Raw genomic sequence first — 20,617 nt, 5'->3', positions numbered from 1 at the left:
CCCTTGAGAGGCAGACTGAGCCGTTATTCACCAGAAGTAGAGCCGCAGTGTCCGGATTGTGGTGAATCTTACTGCTCGCTAGCGCACATGCTTTGGCAAGGCTCCGCGTTAAGCGGCACCGTGTTCACTAAAGAAGAAGACTGGGTGGACGCCCTGCAAAGCGACGACCACCAGACCCAGCTCCGGGACGTCCAGAGGGCTCACGAAAGGGCGGAGGCTCATGGGCTTCCCGTCCCAACGTGGGTGCGGCCCGCGACCCCTGCCGCCCACTAAACCAAGAGTGGGTGGGGAGGGGTTCCTCAGGACACATTAAAGTTATTTCCTCCTCCAATAGGCATGCCATGCTATACTTCGGCAGGATAAGTTAGGGGGAGGGGATCTGGAAGAAGGTGGGATTGACTGTATGACAAAGTTGTTCTATTTTTATGTTAGCTTATTTTATCTCAAAATTCTTTAAATATTTCTATTAAACTTTTCAACCACAATAATTTAGTCCCACGCTCTGCCATTGAGATCCGGTTTCGTTTTAATTCTTAATGGAAACAGCTTGCCTTTTGGCCAATCCCCCATAGTGGGTATGCGCCAGTGTTTGGGAGACAAGACAAGTCAAGACAAGTCGTTCAGTGAGCACGGTTCCAGATTAGTTTAACGATGATCGTGTGGACTTGCGTCTCGCCTAATAAGCGAGGTCTGACACAAATGTTGGCTGAGTCGCAACGAATGTTTGGCTAAGCAAACGTATCGGCGTACCTATGATATTTTAGAATGTTTAGACGTTCACTGAAAGGCCAGTGATATAGATTTCACGCCGCATAAATCGCGCACACTATCTCTGATCTTTCAGCAACTCATTGGTTAGCACCTAAATTTTCTGCCTAAATCCTTTTAGAGGACATCACGAAATAAAACTGTGTTCCAATAGTTCACTAACATTCGAAATGGCTGGGTCGAAATCCAGGACGGTTTTGCTTTCTTTTCTGCCGCTTGCTAAATATTTAATTGAACTTATTGGTGGCTCTACTATGGTAGAATAAAACAGTAAAACATGTTTGTAGCTGCCATTTAATACTTAAAGATCGTGTTTATATTTCGTTTTGAAGTAAGACGTTTTTTCACTATGGCCTGGAGTAAGTTTCATGCCCAGCTTTAGGTGGCTGTACAATCCAAACATTCCCCGATTTTTTCAATGGGTATAATCGAGAAATCAAGCTAGCAGTGTCACGCGGCGTCCGTAATACTCAAGGATTTCGTCCCGAAAGTATGCTCGTTACATTTTTTTGCCTGGATTTATTATCTTTCGTAACATCCTACGTTCAATTACTACGATTATCAACCGAGACTTAAAAAAGCCAGTAGAGGTCACATGCAGAGAGAATGTTCATTCTTTTCAACATCAAAGCCACGAAATAATAAATTTAAGACTGTTCTCATCTTTCGACCTCTGCTATTGCAAATTTACATTAGCAAGGAAATGTAAACTTTCTAGGCTGCCAGAAGATCAAGGTGTGATTGCAACGAGCGAAAAGGACACAGACCAGTAAGCATTAGCTGGTAAGGCGTGCTCGCGATATGCAGTCGATGGTCTCCCCAAGCAACGCGTCCACAACTAAATGACCTGTGTAACGAGTGAATAATTCTGTCTGGGTCCAATTGCGAGCTGTGCGGTGCGCGATCTCTTTAGAACGAAGTGCCCCGCATAACGAATGATTTTGGAGGCCCCAAGGACTTCGTTATAAAAGCATTCGACTGTACGGACTTTAATATAGTGGGAAGCATAAGCAGTTGCCTGAGGAGCAAAGTGGTCTTGGCGAAACCTTTGCAGCATTGATTCAACGACCGAAGGAGGGAGCATACCAGGTAGCTTGTTCTCATAGCGGTCAAATACTTTGTACTGGGGTAGGTTCAACAAATCTTAGTTCTATATGGCTTCCCTGCCGCTAACTTTGCCTTTCAAGGCCCAGCTAAGATTCCACCTCATGTTTTTTTTTTTTCGCCCATGCAAATTCTCAGCCGAAACTTCGTAGAACCGCGTTGTGCGGAGGACATCGCGAACGTTAGAATTTAAGCGTACGGGAGTATATATATGCATTATTAACCCACAAAAACTGATTTACGGTAGTAAAATGCAGGCACATGCGTTAAGGAGCGAGACCACCGCAGAAATCATCGGCATCTATAGCCGCTTGTCTTATTCTCATTTCTTATAGGAATAGCGAAATTACTAATCGCGTTTTGACACAATCGATTAACAAAGAATTTCCCTTTGCTGTGCCCTTTCGATTGGTCCCTCTCTGCCGAGCAGTATTACCTAGGCACGCCCAGCAGAAAAAAGAAACAAAAGAGAAGCCCGAAACTCGTGAGCTAGAGTATACTGTGCGAAATCTCCGATGAAATCAATTATCGTCAATGGATTATCCCATTAGTGAAGAATTGGGAGAACGATACGCATACGGAGCGGGCGGATAATTTCATGCGCCTTCTTCATCACCACTAGCCGAACATGTCGCACCTCTTTTCTGGGTTCATCGAGGAAACATTGTGACGTTCAAATACACGAGCGACGTCAGCGCCGTGCCTCAGCGGCACGTCACACATCCTCCCACCATTCCTCCTCTCCACGGAAAAGGTGACAACCGGAAGGCGAAGAATGCTCGTTGATCCGTCATGGCGCCGTGCACCTTCGCCGCTGTAATGGCGTCGTCGAACTCGTTGGTGATTTCCCGTATCGTGTTCTTGCGCGCGCGCCAGCCCTCTTCAACTGCCGCGTCGGTCGCTTGCAAGTCCAAGCTCCGACGCTCCGCCTGCAGCGCCGCCGCTCCGCTTGCAGCACCGACGGGAAGCATCTGTGTTTGTCGAAGAGTAATTGATGTGATCAAACTACGGTGCCGCCATCAAGTCGTGAGCCCCGATTCGGGCGTACGGCGCATTGCGGTGAAGAAGCTGCTTGCCGAGAACCAGGTAAAGAATGGGTGCTACGGCGCCGAACGAAAACCCCAGGTGCGAGATGCCGGCAGCACCTTCACACTCTCGTATATGGCAGGTCGGCAGTACATTTAGTGCGTCGCCGCGCTACGTCAGCGCTTCCGTCGACGACGAAATCCGATCGGCTCGCCAGAGGTTCGGTGAAGGTCAGGCGACTCCTGAATGAACGCCAGCTAATGTCCGGGTACGTTCCACGGTAATCGATGAATCACACGGGCTCCTGGGTTCTCCAGAAGCGCGAACACCTTGCCGAATGTGGCCACCCCGGAATACGAAAAACGGCCGATCACAGAGTGGCACACCGCTACGGATGAGTCCGCGAGCTCGTCGCCCAGTTGGGAGACATCGGCAAGAGCTTCTACGGCGCCCTTGAGAAGACGCGCTAAGCGTGTCGCCATGAAGAATAGGGGGGAGGCGAAGTCTGCACCCTCCCCACCTCGGTTGCGCTTCCGCCAACGCCGCTGGTGTCGGCTACCCCTGTGCCGAACCGCGGACTCTTTGTGCTCGTGTTGGTGTTGCTTTGACCTGCGTGTTCTTGACCCGAGGGAGCGTAGAAGATTGAGATCATGTGCAACACGACGACGAGGACGATGGCGCTGAGCAGCAGAGCAAGCAAGCACGCGCCGGTCAGCACCAGGAAGGAAGGCTTCGAGCGCTTTTGGCCGTCGTACTTGGTACCACCAGCAAGTGGGCTTTGAGAGTTACCCTGCGGTAGGCAAGAAATACGTCTGGACTTCAGTATGTCAGGCAAATAATTTCGGTCTTTCGCGCAACAGTTATTTACTGCAGATTCGTTGGTTATTAGCGGAGAACACCGAGGGCAAGCTTCGCCTTTTCGGATTCTGCCCCCAAAACGCGAGCCACACGTCATAGGAACCATGAGTAGAATTACCTTGATGCTTCAATACCTCCTGAAATTTTTGTTTCTGGGTCTTTCAGAGAGAATATAGGGGAGGGGGAGCTTTATTTCATTCTAGAGTCGTTCATCAGCAGCAGAGAGAGGGAAAAAAAGCGCATGCGAAATTTCACGATTTTTTTTCTTTGACATTCTGCACCCACACTGCGATCTACTGACGTTAATAGGACGCCATGATTTCGAAGACAGAATAGCGTTGCTGAACCCTTCGTATGCAGAAAATAGCCCCAGTGGGGGAAACGGGGTCTTCCATACATTTCGTCCCCGGGTTCTGTGTTTGTTGCCTTTAGAAATCATCTCGCATCGGAATTGCGCGCAGCACCCTTGGACCTCCATAGCTTAATCGCCAGGTCAGTTGCGGAATCCAGTTCACTTGTCTTGCTACTCTGGCAGGTGATTTCAAATACCAGCTTGAACCGGAGTTATGTCTGCACGTAAACCATTTCGCGGCACTTAGCAAAGTCGTCTCGTCCCTAGCGCAGTTTAACTTCACAAAATGATGTCTTACAATCTAGCTTCCCAGCAGAGATTCCTCGAGTTCAATCAGCAAACGTTGCGATGTTTCCAGAAGACTGAGCTAACATCTTTTACTGATTCGACATAGTTTTCTGAGTCCATATAACCAATTTAACATTTGTGCTGCCCGATTAAGAAAAAGTTTTCAGTTTCCCTCTTATTCACACACTTATTTATACACTCGTGCCAGCTTTCCAAACACCTACTTTGTTTCCCTTTGCCGGCAGAACTGGGGCATAACGAGGACAACAAAAAGAAAAAGGAAAAAAATTTGACAAGTTGACCATTTTTTTGCTGTTTATTTCTGATTGCTCAGCGCATGCGCAGCCGTCTCACAGTTTACGAAATATTGTGCAAGGTCCTCTACAATACTCGGTTCATAACAAGTGCTTGTCAATAATAGGAGCTTCCCTTGGGACCCTTTCACGTCCTTTGTGTATCGTCGTGCAGGAATTACCATACGAGGAGGTAGGAGTTCGCTAGAACGCATGCACAACGTTTGTATGCTACAATTTCTCTTAGTGCTTTTCTTGATGTTATTGTTTTTCTACGCGAAGCTGGAACAGCGAAAGGGCGAGTTGCTTGGCCCGCGCTTTTTGACATTTTGGGCAATATAAGATTTCGCAATTGCGGAATTTATGATAGAGCGCGTGTGCCTGATCGCGGGTGCGTAGTACTTATGCAATGTGCATCCTCATGTAGGTGATCACTAATTTCTACGTAGCGCACATTCGCGCATGGAAACACTGAGGCCGTCTAACTCAGTACTATTCCTCAATAATCTCAAGACAAAGGCGTGTCGATCATCCGTAAGAACCGCGCGCGTTGTCTTTGGCGCGCAGTCGACTGATCAGTGGCCGTCACTGTTGTATTTGATGGTCACCTCGCTTCCAGTTTTCTTTTATCTGTGTCTACGTAACTCTTTGCCCATTTCTGGAATCGCAAGGCTGATGCGAGCTCCTTCGGCCGACATTTACACCTTTCCTGTCAACAAACTTTTCTCTTTTTACATCTGCTCAACTTATTGATTACGCTTTACAGAATGGCCCAACGAATAAAAAAAAAAGAAAAAAGAGGTCGTTTGCTCACGTGACGCAGGTTGGAAGGCGAGAAATTGTCGTTCGCAGACTCGCGCCACGGCCAGGTTCGAACGGAGGGCCCAATTTCGCTGCCGGGGTGAAATGCGCTTGACTTGTTGCGGAAGGCTGACGAAAGCTGGATGGAAGCCCTGCATATACGTTAGTGTATCCGCCCATTTTCTCAGAATGGCGCGGCATTTCGCGAGGGCAAACAAAACAGAAAACTACCGATCCCAAGCATGCGCGGTGGGATTTTGCGTTAATATAAAGCATCTGCCACTCAACGCGTGTGATATAGTGGTTTAGCGCTTAGGTTTGTGCTTGTTTCGTTTCAGTTGTTGGCGAGTTCGCCACAGTGACTGACTGACTGTGTGAGCGCCCGCTTTTACACAGCGCGAACGACCACCGACGAAATGTAGAGTAGTGCACGTAAGACCGTCTCGAGTAACCCTTGTCGCCTTGCTGCCTTGCGCGCGCGAGAAGACACAAGTCGAGCCGAGCCACCATGCTTCCCGGCCCATGCAATGGCTTCCGAGATGACAAGCGCTGTCAAAAAAAAAAAATGAATGTTGCTCGCCCGCCCGGCTGCCCAAAGGTGGCGTTGTTGGCCGAGTGATCTGTCTGATGAAAGAAGGAATTAATTATAAGTTGAGAGAAGTGGTCATTGATGAGGAAGGGTATAGCAGCATCGGCAGTGACCATAAACCCATCATTTTGAAAATGGGATATGTAGTTGGGAAAGAGAGCAAGGAGTACATAATAGCCAGTGCGAATTTGAACGCTAAACAAATAACGAATATAGTCACTAGATTCGAGGAAGAACTTGGCAAATGGCCAACTAAAGAGTGGGAACGTGGTCAGCTTATAAGTGTAATAACGACAGAAATACGGAAAGAGAAACATGTTCGTTCGAAGGGAAAAAATAAACCGAAAAGCTGTTGCAACAGGGAGGTACGAGAAGCGATCGCCGAACGACAAAAAGCATCCCAAGAGCACAGGCAGGCAGAGAAGGCGCAGTTGCCGCAGGATGAAGTAGCCAGTAAATGGGAAATATACCGGGAGAAAAAGACTATGGTTTAAACTGGCGCAAGCAAAATTAAAATGTGAAAGTGAACGTTGGTTGTCAGAAATACATGAGAAAAAGAAAGCCGCACCTAGAATATTTTGGAACCACATAAAATGATTCGCCAGGAAGTCGACACCAATACAACAACACATTCTAGACGAGGATGAAAACAGACTGGAAGGTGAAATGGCAACCAATTTCACCCGAAAAATAAATGCCGAATCTTTCCAAGGCAATGCCGACGTTGTATTTGAAGAAAAAAAAGAGCATGAAAGAGACCTAGGTGGAAAAGGAGCTGGTGCTGACAAATTTAAACTGGAAGAAAGCCGAAGAGAAAATTCCTAAGCGCACAGCCACAGGGCTGGACGAGGTTCCCGTTAGGCTGATTTACGAACTAGGACCAAAAAGTAAGAAAAGTCTGGTGAAAGCAGTGGAAAAAAAACATTAGAAGATAGACGAATACCAGACAGTTGGCAACAAAGAAGAATGAATTTAATTTATAAAGGTAAAGGGAAGAAAGATTGAATTCACTCGTAGAGTCCGTTGACCATTACATCGGTAATATACAGGCTAGCAATGCAGGCAATGAAATTAATGCTTCAAGCATGGGCAGAGAATAATAGCATTTTAGGAGAACTTCAGAATGGCTTCAGAATTGGTACGCGTTTAGATGATAACTTATTTGTTCATACTCAGTGCATTGAAATATCAAAAGCAGAAAGCAGACCATTATATGTGGCCTTTTTAGACATTACAAGAGCCTATGACAACGTAGACCGCATTATATTGTGGGATATTCCGGAAGGGGAAGTCTACAGCTTTTGAGATAGATTTACATAGAAACTACCGTTTGCGTTGAATGGAAAGGGTTGAGGAGAGAGGAGAAAGTTCATATCAACAAGAGACTGAGGCAGGGGTGTCCTTTATCCCCACTGCTGTTTATGATGTACATGGTGGTGATGGAGAGGGCGCTAGAAGGAAGTAGTATCAGTTTTAATCGCTCATACAACAGGCGAGTACAGTAGTAGAGCAGCAGCTTGCAGGTTTATTTTATGCGGACTATATTGTGTTGCTAGCTAACAAGCAAAGTGATTTATACATCTGGCTAATATCTGTGCGCAGGAAGGCAAAAATTTAGGTTTGAAATTTAGTGTTAGAAAATCAGGTGTTATGGTATTATATGAAAACAGTGACCAGACAGTGGCGATACAGGGCCAGGAAATGCCTCGGGTAACAGAATATAAATACCTTGGTATATGGATAAACGAAGGCAATAGATATATATGGAAACACAGGAAAAAACAATAACAGTGAAGCGGAAGAGAAGTGGCATTCATAATGAAGCACAGAGCGCTATGGGGATGAAATAGGTACGAGGTGCTCGGAGTTATGTGGAAAGGTGTAATGTTACCAGGACCTACTTTTGGAAATGCGGTTCTTTGCTTTAAATCAGTGGTACAATCGGGAATCGATGTGAACCAAAGGTCAGTGGGCCATCCCGCATTGGGCGCTCATGGAAAGACTACAAATGAAAATGTGCAGGGTGATATGGCTGGACTAGTTTTGAAGTTAGGGAAGCTCAAAGTAAAATTGAGTATGAAGAACGATTGAGGAATTTTGAAGAAAGTAGATGAGCTGGGAGAGTACGTGTTGAGGTATCTGTACTGGAAAAACATTGATTGACAGTGGAGGAAAAAAAAACTAGGGAGCTTACCAGCAAGTATGCGGCCTGTAGGGTGGGCAACACAGCAACAAAGAACGTCAAGAGGAACGTCAGAGAGGCCGAAATAATCTCATGCGTGGCGGCAATGGAAAAGAAGCCTGCCATGAGTAACTACTTAAGAGGAAAAAACGAAATCAGGAAAGAAACAAGGTGTGATAACTCAAACAGAAGCTCATTGCTTCTCGAAGCGAGATCGGGATGTCTTAGAACACGCACCTATAAAGCGAGATATCAGAACTATGAAGAAGCATGTGCTTGCTGCGGTAAAGCTAGGGAAACTATGGAGCATGTTTTATAAGATTATGAAGACGTCTACCCAGCGGTCGACTTAGGCGTCACTGGCCTCCTTGAAGCGAGAGCAGAGGTTCAGCGAGAGCAGTGAAAAAGTAGACATGTCCGCAATAGGGATCAGTAAGAGGCCGATTGGAGGATTGGTGGAATAAAAATAAGGAAACCACAAAAGACGGAGACGTACAAAAGCACAGTTCGCAACAAGTGATCAGAAAATTTGGTTGTGGGAGTTCATAGGGTTTTCAAATCTTTTTTTATTGTTTAACCTAGGCAGGACATTAGGCAGTATAGCAGAAAGCGCTTAGTGGCGCAACCGACCACCCCGTTTCAAAGGGGACACTCATAACATCCATCCATCCATCCATCCATCCATCCATCCTGGCGCTCACGGAGGCGGCTGTAGGAGGCAGACCGCGCGAGATTTCAGCGTGCGCTTTCCCTCTCTTTTCACGTGTTGCGGGCTCTTTTCACGGAACATATCCCCGGCAATTTTTCACATTTGCCTCGTGCTCTCTCTTGAACATTTTTCCGCCTCATCCGTTTACTCATTTCGTGCTTTTTCTTGCGTTTCGTGCTTGTGTTCTTTTTATAGGCTTATCAATTGGTACTTATACTTGCGTATGCGATATTATACTATATGATATTGTATGATACGTATACTTTTCTTATGTTTAATCATTGTTTTTAGACAAAGTGGATTCACACATCATCTATTATCTGTGAACTGGTCGCTTACTGTGGATGGCAAAGAGTGTTTGGTGTCTGCCTACCTTCTTTCTGTCTTTCTCTTGTTCTCCTTCCTCTCTTTTTTTTTGTGCATCACCGTAATTGAGCATATGACTTGGCAGTTTTTTTTTTGCGCTTGTACGCCTACTCGGTAGTGCAATGACCTTCGTGTAATATTTGCTAGTATCTTTCCATGCATACTTATTTTTCTGTGTTTAGTTTCATGTTGCCGAGAATTGCGTTGTGCAAATAATGCCTTTTCAAGGTAACAGTCAGACCCGTGAAGGGACGCCAACTCAGCCAATTTTGCTTTTATATTTTAGGAAATACTGCTTTTGTACGTGATGGTTTCTTTTTTCCTCACTTGAATAACTCCTGTTACACGTTGATGTAACTGTATTCCTCCTCTTGCACACTGCCTTCGTGGAGGCTATGTAAGGCGCCCGGAAATATATATATATATATATATATATATATATATATATATATATATATATATATATATATATATATATATCTGTGTGTGTGTGTGTGTGTGTTTGTGTGTGTGTGTGTGTAAAACAATAAACATGCCCTAAGCAGATGCGCGGAAAAGCGACTTGTCTAGTATATGCAAATAATATGCAATCAATATTTAACATTTACTGGGCTTAGTTGCACTAAGGTCTGCTTGTACGGCAACTACACATACTAATGAACGACTAAATTATGTAATTATCGATGATTTGAAGCACGGCGCACAAGTCCTTGCTCCACCCAGCCTTGGGATTGCTGCATGCAGCAATGTAATGCACGAAACAGAACGCAGGTTTGATTCCGCCCGAAAAGGTGCAAGCATATTTAAAGGTGCATACTCCATTTGTACATATACTCCTAAAAAATTTACACCCTTTGGGGTTATCTTGTCCCATCTGTCTTGCCCGCACTTCCTTCCTTTAACGCTGAGAGCCCCGTACTTCCCGCATTATCAGCATGACACGGCGTTCTCGACAGCTGGGGGAAACCTGCCATCACACTCAATCTGTAGGAGGAGATGCCCACCCTCGCATGATTTCCCTCGCACGTACAGCATAAGGCGCGCATCCGTGACGTCATCGCACTTGGACTCTACGCGGAACGGCACGGCAACGCCGACGGCAAAATTTGGCCTGGGGTGTCCATATAATTTATGAAAAAAGCTGACTTCCTGGGGTCTTCTGATTATTAGACTAGCTACATGAAGATTACCGAAAATGTGTTTATCGAAGCATGCTACAACGCTCTATACCAATTTAGTGTTTGTATATATGTCCATTTAAAGTATCATCATCATCATCTTCTTCTTCTTCTTCCTCTTCCTCAGTCTAGTTTCATGACTATTGCAGGACAAACGCCTCTCCCAGCGATCTCGAATTATCCGAGTCTTGCGCAACCTGATTCCGACGTGCGCCTCCAAATTTCCTAGTGTCATCCCCGACTCCAATTTGCTGACGTCCTGGACTGCACTTCCCTTCCCTCGGCACCCATTCTGTAACTCTGATGGTCCACCGGTTATCTACCTTACACACTACATGCCCTGCCCAGCACCGTTTTCCTTTTTTCTCCACGTCAACTAGAGCATACCATGCATACGTAAGTATAGGCTATATGTTTAAAGTATGCAGTGTGTAAATATGTATCATACCAGCATTACCTCTGTGAGATCACGGGTGAGGCAGTTCCTGAGGACCTCCCTCCGAATCCCCCCGGGGAGTGGGGAACTTGAGATGTGCCGAGCTCGAGGATGGTGTTGTCGTCATCCGAAGCGAAATACGGGGTGGCGGAGGGGGATGTCCGTCCGTTTGGCGACGAACTGCCACTGGTACCGCCCGCTCCACGACCTCCCCGCGCAGCCATCACAGCTTGGGCAATGTACCGGAACCGCGGGTCCTTCAGAGATATCGTGGGCCTACGTCGAGTTTCGGTAGGGCTTCTCGTCGAACCTGCATCGTCGGCCGGCTTGGCTGCGACTTCGTCTTTCGCAGAGTGCGGCTTCGGGGTGGCCGCTGCACCTGTAACCAAAGAGGCGAAGTTCTTGCAGACCAAGGGACGTGTTCCTACAAAGTGTTCTGGCGTAAAAACATGGGTGGGACATGAGGTCGAGACAGCAATAAACTATATGACCTTTACGGACTCAAAATATTCTGAGTATATGACACTTATGTTAGCCATATAGTTCCGAAGATTTCAAACCTGCGTTCCCGAGAAAATCTCGGCGAATAAGTGTGCTTCTTCCAGATGGTGACCTGCGACCCTTCGGCGTGCCCGCTTGCATCAGTATAGGTTGTTGCTTAGGCGAGCTTCGCCGTTTCGGCGAAGCGCTTCCGGATTTCGTCGGTTTCGCCGGGCCTCGCGCAGGGGACTGGCCTCCTGTTTTTGGCACCCGTATATTGTGCAATTGCATCGGCGAACCCCGAAGCACTGGCGAAGCATCACCGGGTTTTGGAACACCAGCTTCGCCATGTTTCGGCGAGGACGCACCAGGTTTTGGAGACGGGTCCGCCCTCACGGGCGATGCCCTACGTGTCGGCGTGCCTCCTCGCCTTGGCGAAGCTCGAGCGGACGTGTTCGGTCTCGCCGAGCTGGGAGAGTCGCTCGCAACCGTTTTCTCGTGCAGGTTTGCCGGCGAAGCTCCGCGGTTTGGCGAAGCGGTTCGTTTTGGCGAGATTTCCTCGCCTGCTTCGCGCACTTCGCCGCCTCGTTCTGGTGGTGGCGAAAGGATGGATGACGTAGGCGAGTGTTGACTTCTCGGAGTGTCCCTGCCGCCGCTTCTCATAGAGTTCGAGGATTCGACGACTTTCGGAGATGCCCTCGCGTTCGTGGGGCTGGTCTCGCCACGTCTGCCCCCTTTCAAGCGTTGTGCGGAGCTAGAACCAGACCATTTAGCGTCCGCCACGACTCGACTTCCTGGTTTTCTTCTTTTCACCCTTGCAAGTTCCAAATGGCGCGATAGGGGTGCAAGTGATGATGATTGGTTCAGGAATTGTGGCACTTACCTGAGATGTGCGATTGACTAAGAATGAAGTGGCGTGAAAAAAAAATATGAAAAGGGCCCCGTATGCACCCTACAGGATGGAAAGGCTTTGAGGAGGAGCCACGATCGAAGAGCAGTCACTCTGGCACGGCCAGGAAAACGGAAAAAAATTTATACTAAACTATTCACCACACACTCACGCAGTTCGCACCCGTTGGTGCACTCACGGCGAACGTGACGGCAAGACAAGAACGACAGGACTGCCACCTTCTGTTTGTGCACAGTTTACTAATAAACATAGTGACGACGGTCGGCTCTTCGCGACACATGTCCAGATCGTAGTTGCCCTGCGGATTATGCTCCTATCTTTAGATTTTTTTCATCTATATTTATTCCATTCTCATTTAGAAGTAAAAGAAAACACATCAAAAAGAAAGCGCCGGAGAGAGACCCGCGATTTGCAACCTATGAGATCAACGCATTAATGAACTCGTGAAGGATGGTGCAAATTACATTGTGCCAGCCGCTGAACTCTATGGATTCAGACAGTTATGCATTCGAAGCCGTAGTCGTTAATTTAACATGACAAAGGAAAATTTTGCGCCAGGACAGCAACCACCAGTTTACCTTTTGTTCTGGTCACTTCGTCAGCTCCTCGAAAACAAAGCAGCCGAAAGATGACATTGCATTTTTCTCTGCAGAAACCTCGTCTGTAGCTCACTTATCCTACTGCAGTTAAAACTCGGTCTAAGAAAATCCTATTTTACGAAGTTCTCCGTCTAATAAAGAAATTTTCATTCACCGGCAGGTACTCCCAGAGTTCCGTAATATCATCAACCCGAATTAACGAAACAAACTTGGTCGAACTCGATTTAATGATATTTTTCTTGAAATAAATGAGTTAAAAAGCGGTGATTTTTATTCTAATTTTGATACAGACGGGTTTTTCTTGAAGCGTGCGCTCTAAAGCTATCCCCTTAAAACATCTAGGTGCCATGGTCACATCCCTAGCTTTATTTTGACGAGGCTGCATGCCACACCCATGCACGGAAGTGTGGACTCTACGCCACCTGGGTATAAGGTAATTTGCGACAAATACAATGCAGCAGTAACATTCTTCGCGTCTCTACGTTACAATTTTAGATTTAGAAGGAGCGAAAAATTGCTTCCTCGATTTTACGCACTTCCCCATTTAACGAAATAACTCCAGCGTGGTCATTACTTCGTTAAATCGAGTTTCAACTGTACTTGCTACCCGTCGATGTAAAGAGAAAAGTGCAATGGAAACGAGGCCGTCGGTCGCTCGCTGCCGTCTCTGCTCCGTGAATAGTTTTGCACCTTCGGCTGCCTGCCGTTTTAATGCGAAAGCATCAATTGACTCGAAAAGCGCAAAATCCGGCATTTTCGGTGTGACCACGCGATGGTACAAAAAGGCTACGAACCGTCGACCTTCGGTGCGAGTCGAACCCGCCAATTTGGCATTAGTTAAGGCGAAGGTTTTTAAGTCACAGTTAATTAATACATTGTTAATTAAGGCACCCGAAACCACGAACTTTTCTGTTGATTAAGGCAAAATAATTAGAGAACTCGAAGCCACGACCTTGTTTGCAAGTCGAACCATCGGCATCGCGCTGCGGCAAGTCTAAGCAACACGTACGGTTCGCAATCCTTTCGCATTCATCCACATAGGGATAACTAAACGCAGTTGATTTTTTTTTTGTTCTCAATTTTTCGGGAAACATTTGTTTACTCGAGGGTCCTTGATTATTGACGAAGAAAACGGACGGCGAAATTTGACTTCTCGGATTCCGCACCCGTACCGCGAGCCGGTAACTTCAATTTCACTTTACACGTGAAAGGAAGCCTACAGTGCATCAGAAATACTTAGGCACTTCAGCACCTGACCGAAATCTTTTGTTCTCACTATTTTAGGGGGGAGGCGGACACTGTTTACAGTCTAGTCGTTCATTATTAGCAGACAAAAAAATGAGAGAGAGAGACAAAAGGGAAGATGTTAACCTTCGCTATCATTTTAGATTCTGCTCGTAAGTACGCCTACGAACGTCAATATGAGGCTATAAACTTTAACATTTGATGTACATTCGTGTTGCTGGACACTTTTTATGCCCGTACTCTCCAATAATCTGAAGACAGCGGGTGTCATGCATCAGGAAGAAATTATTGCTTACGTTAAATAACTATGCCACCTTCTATGACGTTTACACTTGGTCTACTTCTTCCTTTAAGGTTGTAATTATTAGACTTGTTCGAATAAAGGCATGTAATAATATACTGCTTAGTAATGCATTATTTGTTTGCATTTTTCTTGTTTTTCGTGCACGTTGCATATCCAACACAAGCACTTACGGTAATATTGCGTCGTCACCTCGTTCTCTCAACCTTTTGCTGTTTCTCCCCAACCTATTACCTCAATTGAGGAGAAGGCCAGTGAAAGGCTCCGCCGGCTGAAATCTCGACCGTATCATTAAGCTTTCCCCTTGGTATAGGCATCGTTCACGCATTACGTAACACTATTATATGTATATATATTGCCATGTGGTAGTGCCGGTGAAAAAAGCAGCAAAACAGTGAATGGCAAAACTAGTCTTCCATTGGGCGAGCCTGTGCCCTAAAACATAGGCTACGCTCAAAACACCACGATTAGCGGCGACAACGCAGTCGGTCAGCGATCGCAGAAAATCTGATCAGCGGGTCAAGCGCGTCTGCTTTTATCCGTCAGTCGTCGAATGTTCCAGAGTAACCGTTGGTACCTGTGTGTCTTCCACACAGTTCCACACTATTCGCGTCGCGCATACATGCAATCAGATTAGACAAGTTTCTGTGACAGACAGCGGGTGGAACCATCGATAACATTCGAGAAACTTCCGATAGATGCAGGTGTGTCCTGCGCTCTGCGATAATGTTTGTTAGGTGGTGACAAGTGGTCACCCGGAAAAGGTAGACAAGTGCACGTGTCAATATACAAATATTTAATAAAGTTATTATCAATAGGTTATAGTGTATCTTAGTTTCGTTATCATTTCCCCCCTACCTGCCCCTACCGGGACTTTAGGGGTAACCGAATAAAAAGACCATCCGAAAAATAACGAGATCATCGTCTCACGCGACGTTGGATGGAAGGCGAGAAGTCGCCGTTCGCAGGCGACAGCCATGGTCTCGTTCGATCGGGTGAGTGACTCCTGTTCTTAATGGGAGCGTTTTTGCTGCCGAGGCTCAGCGAGTCTAGCATATCGGGAACAGTTGAAGACAGCACAAGAGAATGCCTGAAAATATATGTGCATCGGGTCGAAGAGAAGAGGCGCGGCCATTTCGCGATCAGAAAATAAATAAATAAATATAGAGAGAGCAGCATTCCGGGCAAGCCGGTAATCCATAACTTAAATGATATTTCGCGACACATAAAAAGAAACGACACGGACGGGAGAGAAGACGACACACCAAGCGAAAACTTTCAACTAAATTTATTGTGCCACTGCGTCGATTTTATACATGGGAAGCAGTGTAGACCACGCATGCCCTTACAAGAAAATGAAGTGCGAATTCATGTAACATAGTTACGAGTCATGTGATGCCTCCTCCAAGAAACTTAGTTCTTTTTCTGTGAGAGCCAAAGACGGGAAGCTAACACATTCATCACTGGACGTCTGGAGGTAGAAAAGCACTCGAACGATTCCCCCAAGCTGCACGCACACTTCAATGAACGAAAACGAGGTAAGGCAACTTCAACTAGACTATACGAGCCTTAGGGTATCGTCTTCTCGCAATCCCGCTTTTCGATACGTCACGCGACGTATCATTTGGGCTATGTTGTTGGCTGTGGATTTGAGACTATGTACGACAATTGCGCCCTCATTTTTCGATGGCCATTCAAGCCAAAGGGCATTAAAATTGACGTGCCAAATTAGCTCATCTGGGTTAGCTCGCGGAAGACAGCCATTGGGGTTCGAAGATTTTATTGAGCATTGATCTGAATGTTGATTCAAAGAGAATTTGTGAGTGCGCAATCAAAACAGGCTCTTTGAAACCAAAATCAAACCACGGCCACTTTCTCGTGGTGGACAAGCGGCATGGCATCACCAGCAAGCAAGCAAGGGTAGAGGAAGAAGAAGAAGAAGCGCGAGAACCAAGAAGACGCCATGTCGGACGATCTCCGCAAGTCCAACAAGAAGCGCTCGAAAGAGTCCGGGAAAAAGACACGGGCGGCGGCGCGTTCTCGGCCTTCGCTCGGTAAGTCCCTGAGCAAGCCGTCCTTGGCTGCGCGACAAAAGTTGACGTCGCCGGGTGGGGCTCCCGCCAAAACAAAGGACCGTCCCACAACGACCACCGTCGGCACCACCGCCGCTACCACGGCTGGCAAAAAGACCAAGGCTAAGCGCTCCAAGCACGGGCAGCGAGGGATCGAAAGACTGAGTGGGGTAAGCGATGCTTCAGAGACGGCCCATATTCCGGCGCGTCATAAAAAAGTAACGGTTCCGGCGCGGAACCCTTGAGAGACAAGCAATGGACCCTTAAGTAACAATAGACGTGAGTGGAGTAATGAATGGTCGTCGTGCACCCGGCTGAGAGTGACGTCACGAAAGCTGAGTGGAATAATTTGGAGGATGCATCGCCTTTACGACTGCAACACGATAGCGTTCAAAGAGCCCTAAAGATTCTCACGCTTCCCGGAAACTGCAGCTTATGTAACCGTAATATGCACCGGAAAAAGCTGACGGTGAGCGCTGTGCACGAAGGCGAGCTTTATGGTTCTTTTATTGATGATGTGCAAGGAACCAAAGGGCTGCGTCACTCCTGCTATGCTCTCGGACAAATTTTCTTGGCTATGAAACGAAAGTTCCGGGGGCGGAGCTTCTGCACGAGAGCATTTGTATGCAGCGTAGTCCGGGCGCACTCGGCACCCGTTTCGGTTTTGCCAACCTCGCACAACCACTTTAGTGAGGGAAGATGCAGTTAACTCAGCGTGAATCAATGTTTATTCACATGCGATATGTACCAAGTTGTGAACAGTGAACATCGCAGCCTGCGTCCGAGCTCCCATGCAGCCGTATGGCGTCGGTTAGGGCTTGGACCCGCAGCCGACGCAGGCGTTGGTAAAGCGCCGGCGCAGCAGTCAGCTCGCTCGCTCACTCGTTTGTACCTAGATTTCGAAGTTTGCGATTTCCAGATGGGCTCGCTTGGTTTCCGCGCAGATGCTGCAAACACTTTATTTTATGCGAAGCATATTACTAGAGCTCAACCCAGCTCCTCAGGCGCGGCGGTGTCGCCTTCAATACCACGTGACACCGTGACGTCACGACAGAGGAGAAACGGGGCTCCAACTCGCGCCGTCGCTCGAGAGCTCAACCCAGCTCCTCAGGCGCGGCAGTGTCGCCTTCAATACCACGTGACACCGTGACGTCACGACAGAGGAGAAACGGGGCTCTAACTCGCGCCGTCGCTCGCGGCGTCGCCCCCCGCATCGGACGCGGTGAGCATCGAGCAACGCAGCGTTCGGCGCGACAACGATTTATTCATGAAGTGCAACGCCGCAGACACCGACACCGACGACACCGGCTTTTCTGCGACACGAGCTCCTTAACGCTGTCGCGTTAAAATAAAGGCTAGTATGCTTCGCATCCTGGACGTAACCTAAGCTAAGCCACAGCCATTGTTTTTATGCGTTGCATATTGCAATCACTCAGTTCAGCCCTTGGGCGCGGCCGTGCAGCCACCATTGACTTTAAGCGCAACCACGTGACGTGACGTCACGACAGCCGGAGGAAAAGCTGGGCCCCAACTCGCGCGGTCGCGCACGGCCACAGCTTTTATTGGTGTGATCCAGCGGTCTTTTGTTGGCGAAATTGGTGAACGGCCTCTCTGGGGAGTTGATTGATGGTACAGCAGGCGACAAACACTCACCAGAAGACACATGTGCCATTTCGCGTTTGGTGAATGTGCAAAACGTGCAATGGCTTCGGGTTAGACAAAGGTCGAAAGAGCAATATAAAGATACAATAAAATACCAATAGCTGACTGGTTAAGGTTACGCATCGTTTAAAACTAGGTACTGTACAAAACAAAAATAATATTGTTTTCAATTTGCCAAGTAAGAAAACGCCAGCAAAACTGCGGGATTACTTCTTGCGCTTAGTTTCCGTAGCCTTCGGTTCATAGCCAAGAAAACTTGTCCGCGACTATAAGAAAGACCTCAAACAGCAGCTGGAAAACGCTCCGCGTTAAGAGGGGTTTGTGTTTGAGTTTCCGCGTAACATAATTGTGTTTTCACGTATATTCGAATTACAATCCCTCTCTATCGCGTCTGTAGGTGGAGTGTAAGTTATACTTTTTCTACATGTTTTATCCTGAGAAAGTCAATTAGTTGCGTAATTTCTCTGCGCCACATGGAGGGCTTGTCTGGTTGCGTATGCGTGGTTTGAAATTCGTTTGGCCAATGCGCTCTCGCTTATTAATCATGCTTATTACCTACTTGCTTATTAAGGCTCGGACTGCCTTGACGCACAAGAGGTCAAGGCATACAACCGCGGATACAACCAAAGCCATGCGCGGGGCAGTGCGACCACACGAGGGTGCGCCACCACCGTTTCCGCCTCTGGGTTCCACTGAGCCAAAAAAAAAAAAAACCCCGTAGATCGAGTGGCACACACGGTCGAATCGAGCAACCTTAGGAGCATGCATCATAACTTAATGGATAGCCTTCCGCTTAAATCATCAAAAATCACGGCAGGACGAGCCCCCACTTCGAGAAACTTCTTGCTCAAGCGGTGCAGCTCCCGGGTGAGATGGAACCAGACCTCGTTCCGTGTTTTCGCGAGGCTTTCGTGAAGGCCCGGCACCCGATCCCCGAAAAGTGAATCACAGCGTGCCAACCGAACTTGGTATGAGCACTCGGCGAGAACAAGCACGAACTGGTTGATCGCCTGATTAGGCAAAGGGTCCAAAAATGGAACTGTCTCATAAGGAACGCCTGGGAGCCTAAAGAGACTAGCAGTCCTGTGGAGAAGAGCTGCTGTAAGCAAACACTGCGTAAAGATATGAGCCGAGTCCTCACGACCGCCACAAAAGGGGCACACTCCACGAGCCGGGATGGCTGTGATGCGCCGGTAACTCAACGGAAGGCATCCTCGCGCCAGGCGGTAGATTAACGTAGCTCGCCTAGCGTCGAGGAAACCGGACGTAATGAGCTTCCAGTTTGCCCTCTGCATGGACAGATCGTGCCTTTGGCAATGCGGGGGGAGACCAGGTTTGTGCCCTGTAAAACCGACTTGGCTGTTTGTGTGTGGAGTGCAGTTCCTCAGTTGTGCTGCACCACAACAGCCCCCTTGTCCGGGAAGGACCGTTGGCCCGAACCAAGTGCCCCCGCCCAGTCAGCCCGGGTTGAAGGGGAGCACCGGAGTCAATGTATCGAATGATGGTTTGGGTGACGAGTACATGTAAGCTGTGGGACGCAGCGCCTCCGGGTGCCAAGTTCTCTTCCCATCTGACAACGGTGCTGATTAACGCTCTCGCATTAATCAGCAAGGTCCGGTAGATAAGTCACACACCACAACGTGACAAAATGGTGAGTGTAGTATAAGCAACGCTGCATCACGAAAAAAAAAAAAAAGCTGTGGCCTGCCGTAGTTGCATTCTCGGCCACTTGGCTTGGCCGAACGGCGCTAACTGGCGGGGATGGGACGCGTCGGCGACGACGTTCCACGTGCGTGCGTGACGCATTTTCTATGCTGATCTCAGACAGCAGACCCCGGCTTGTGGCGTTGCGGCGGATAACAGCGTTTTCGTTGCACGTGGCGGGCCGCACATTTTTTTAAGGGAACAGGGTAGGCAAATTTTCCGAAAAAAAATCGATTTTTTGTTTTTGTGTAATTTAAAATCTCTGTTCTTTCCTTAACATGACCCAGCGTTTTATTTGCGCTTGCGCGAAATATTTACCTCAAAATCAACATTTTTCGAAACTTAGGCAGCATCCAGCCACGCCCCCTTTGACACATGCTCGGGATCTTTGCCTCTCCTAAACGGCAAAAAAAAAAATTTTTTTCATCGCCTATTTTTTGTCACGTTTAGCGGAATGGCTGTCACTCATGTGGAAGCAGTGAAAACCTAGCTAGCATATTTCACTTAGCCAAACGAATCCTAAGATGCAGCTGGGTTAATCGCAACGCGGGGCGTTTTGCTCGTGCTTTGGCGTGTTTTCGCGGAGAATCGAATTTATTTATACTTTGGTGCTGGTTATTTAGCGGTAATGCAATGACGAAGCCAAAGGAGTGCTTTAAAAACGTATCTTTCATGGAAACCGGCATAAGTCAGC

At 47.5% G+C, this 20,617-nt stretch overlaps 2 protein-coding genes across 3 annotated transcripts in view; one reads left to right on the top strand and one right to left on the bottom strand.

Moving 5' to 3' along the window:
* Window positions 1–20,617, top strand: part of LOC139061033 (uncharacterized) — a 58,385-nt gene that overhangs the window by 16,213 nt on the left and 21,555 nt on the right. Inside the window, exon 1 of one of the 2 annotated variants that reach the window (XM_070540465.1) lies at window positions 16,390–16,727. The exons of the other annotated variant lie outside the window; for it this stretch is intronic. Coding sequence (XP_070396566.1) covers window positions 16,449–16,727 — 279 coding nt within the window. The 5' untranslated portion in view covers window positions 16,390–16,448. Of the gene's footprint in view, window positions 1–16,389; window positions 16,728–20,617 lie in introns of those variants that run through there. 2 annotated transcript variants of the gene reach the window in all.
* LOC139061046 (nascent polypeptide-associated complex subunit alpha, muscle-specific form-like) lies at window positions 988–12,467 on the bottom strand. The gene is made up of 4 exons (XM_070540482.1): window positions 11,511–12,467; window positions 10,972–11,329; window positions 5,504–5,642; window positions 988–3,688 (listed from the first exon to the last, which is right to left on the bottom strand). Exons 1-4 carry the CDS (start codon window positions 12,091–12,093, stop codon window positions 3,365–3,367), a joined length of 1,404 nt encoding a protein of 467 aa, XP_070396583.1. The 5' UTR covers window positions 12,094–12,467; the 3' UTR covers window positions 988–3,364.

Source organism: Dermacentor albipictus, chromosome 6, assembly GCF_038994185.2.
Source record: "Dermacentor albipictus isolate Rhodes 1998 colony chromosome 6, USDA_Dalb.pri_finalv2, whole genome shotgun sequence".
In the NCBI taxonomy this organism is placed as follows: domain Eukaryota; kingdom Metazoa; phylum Arthropoda; class Arachnida; order Ixodida; family Ixodidae; genus Dermacentor; species Dermacentor albipictus.
This window is presented reverse-complemented; position numbering and strand designations above follow the sequence as displayed.

Coding starts and splice junctions, on each gene's coding strand:
- LOC139061046 (XM_070540482.1), bottom strand. CDS start 12,093: ATGAGAAGCGGCGGCAGGGACACTCCGAGAAGTCAACACTCGCCTACG. Junction 5,643..10,971: donor TCACCCGTGATCTCACAGAG/GTAATGCTGGTA, acceptor ACGTATATGCAG/GGCTTCCATCCAGCTTTCGT. Junction 3,689..5,503: donor CGCCTTCCAACCTGCGTCAC/GTGAGCAAACGA, acceptor TGCCTACCGCAG/GGTAACTCTCAAAGCCCACT.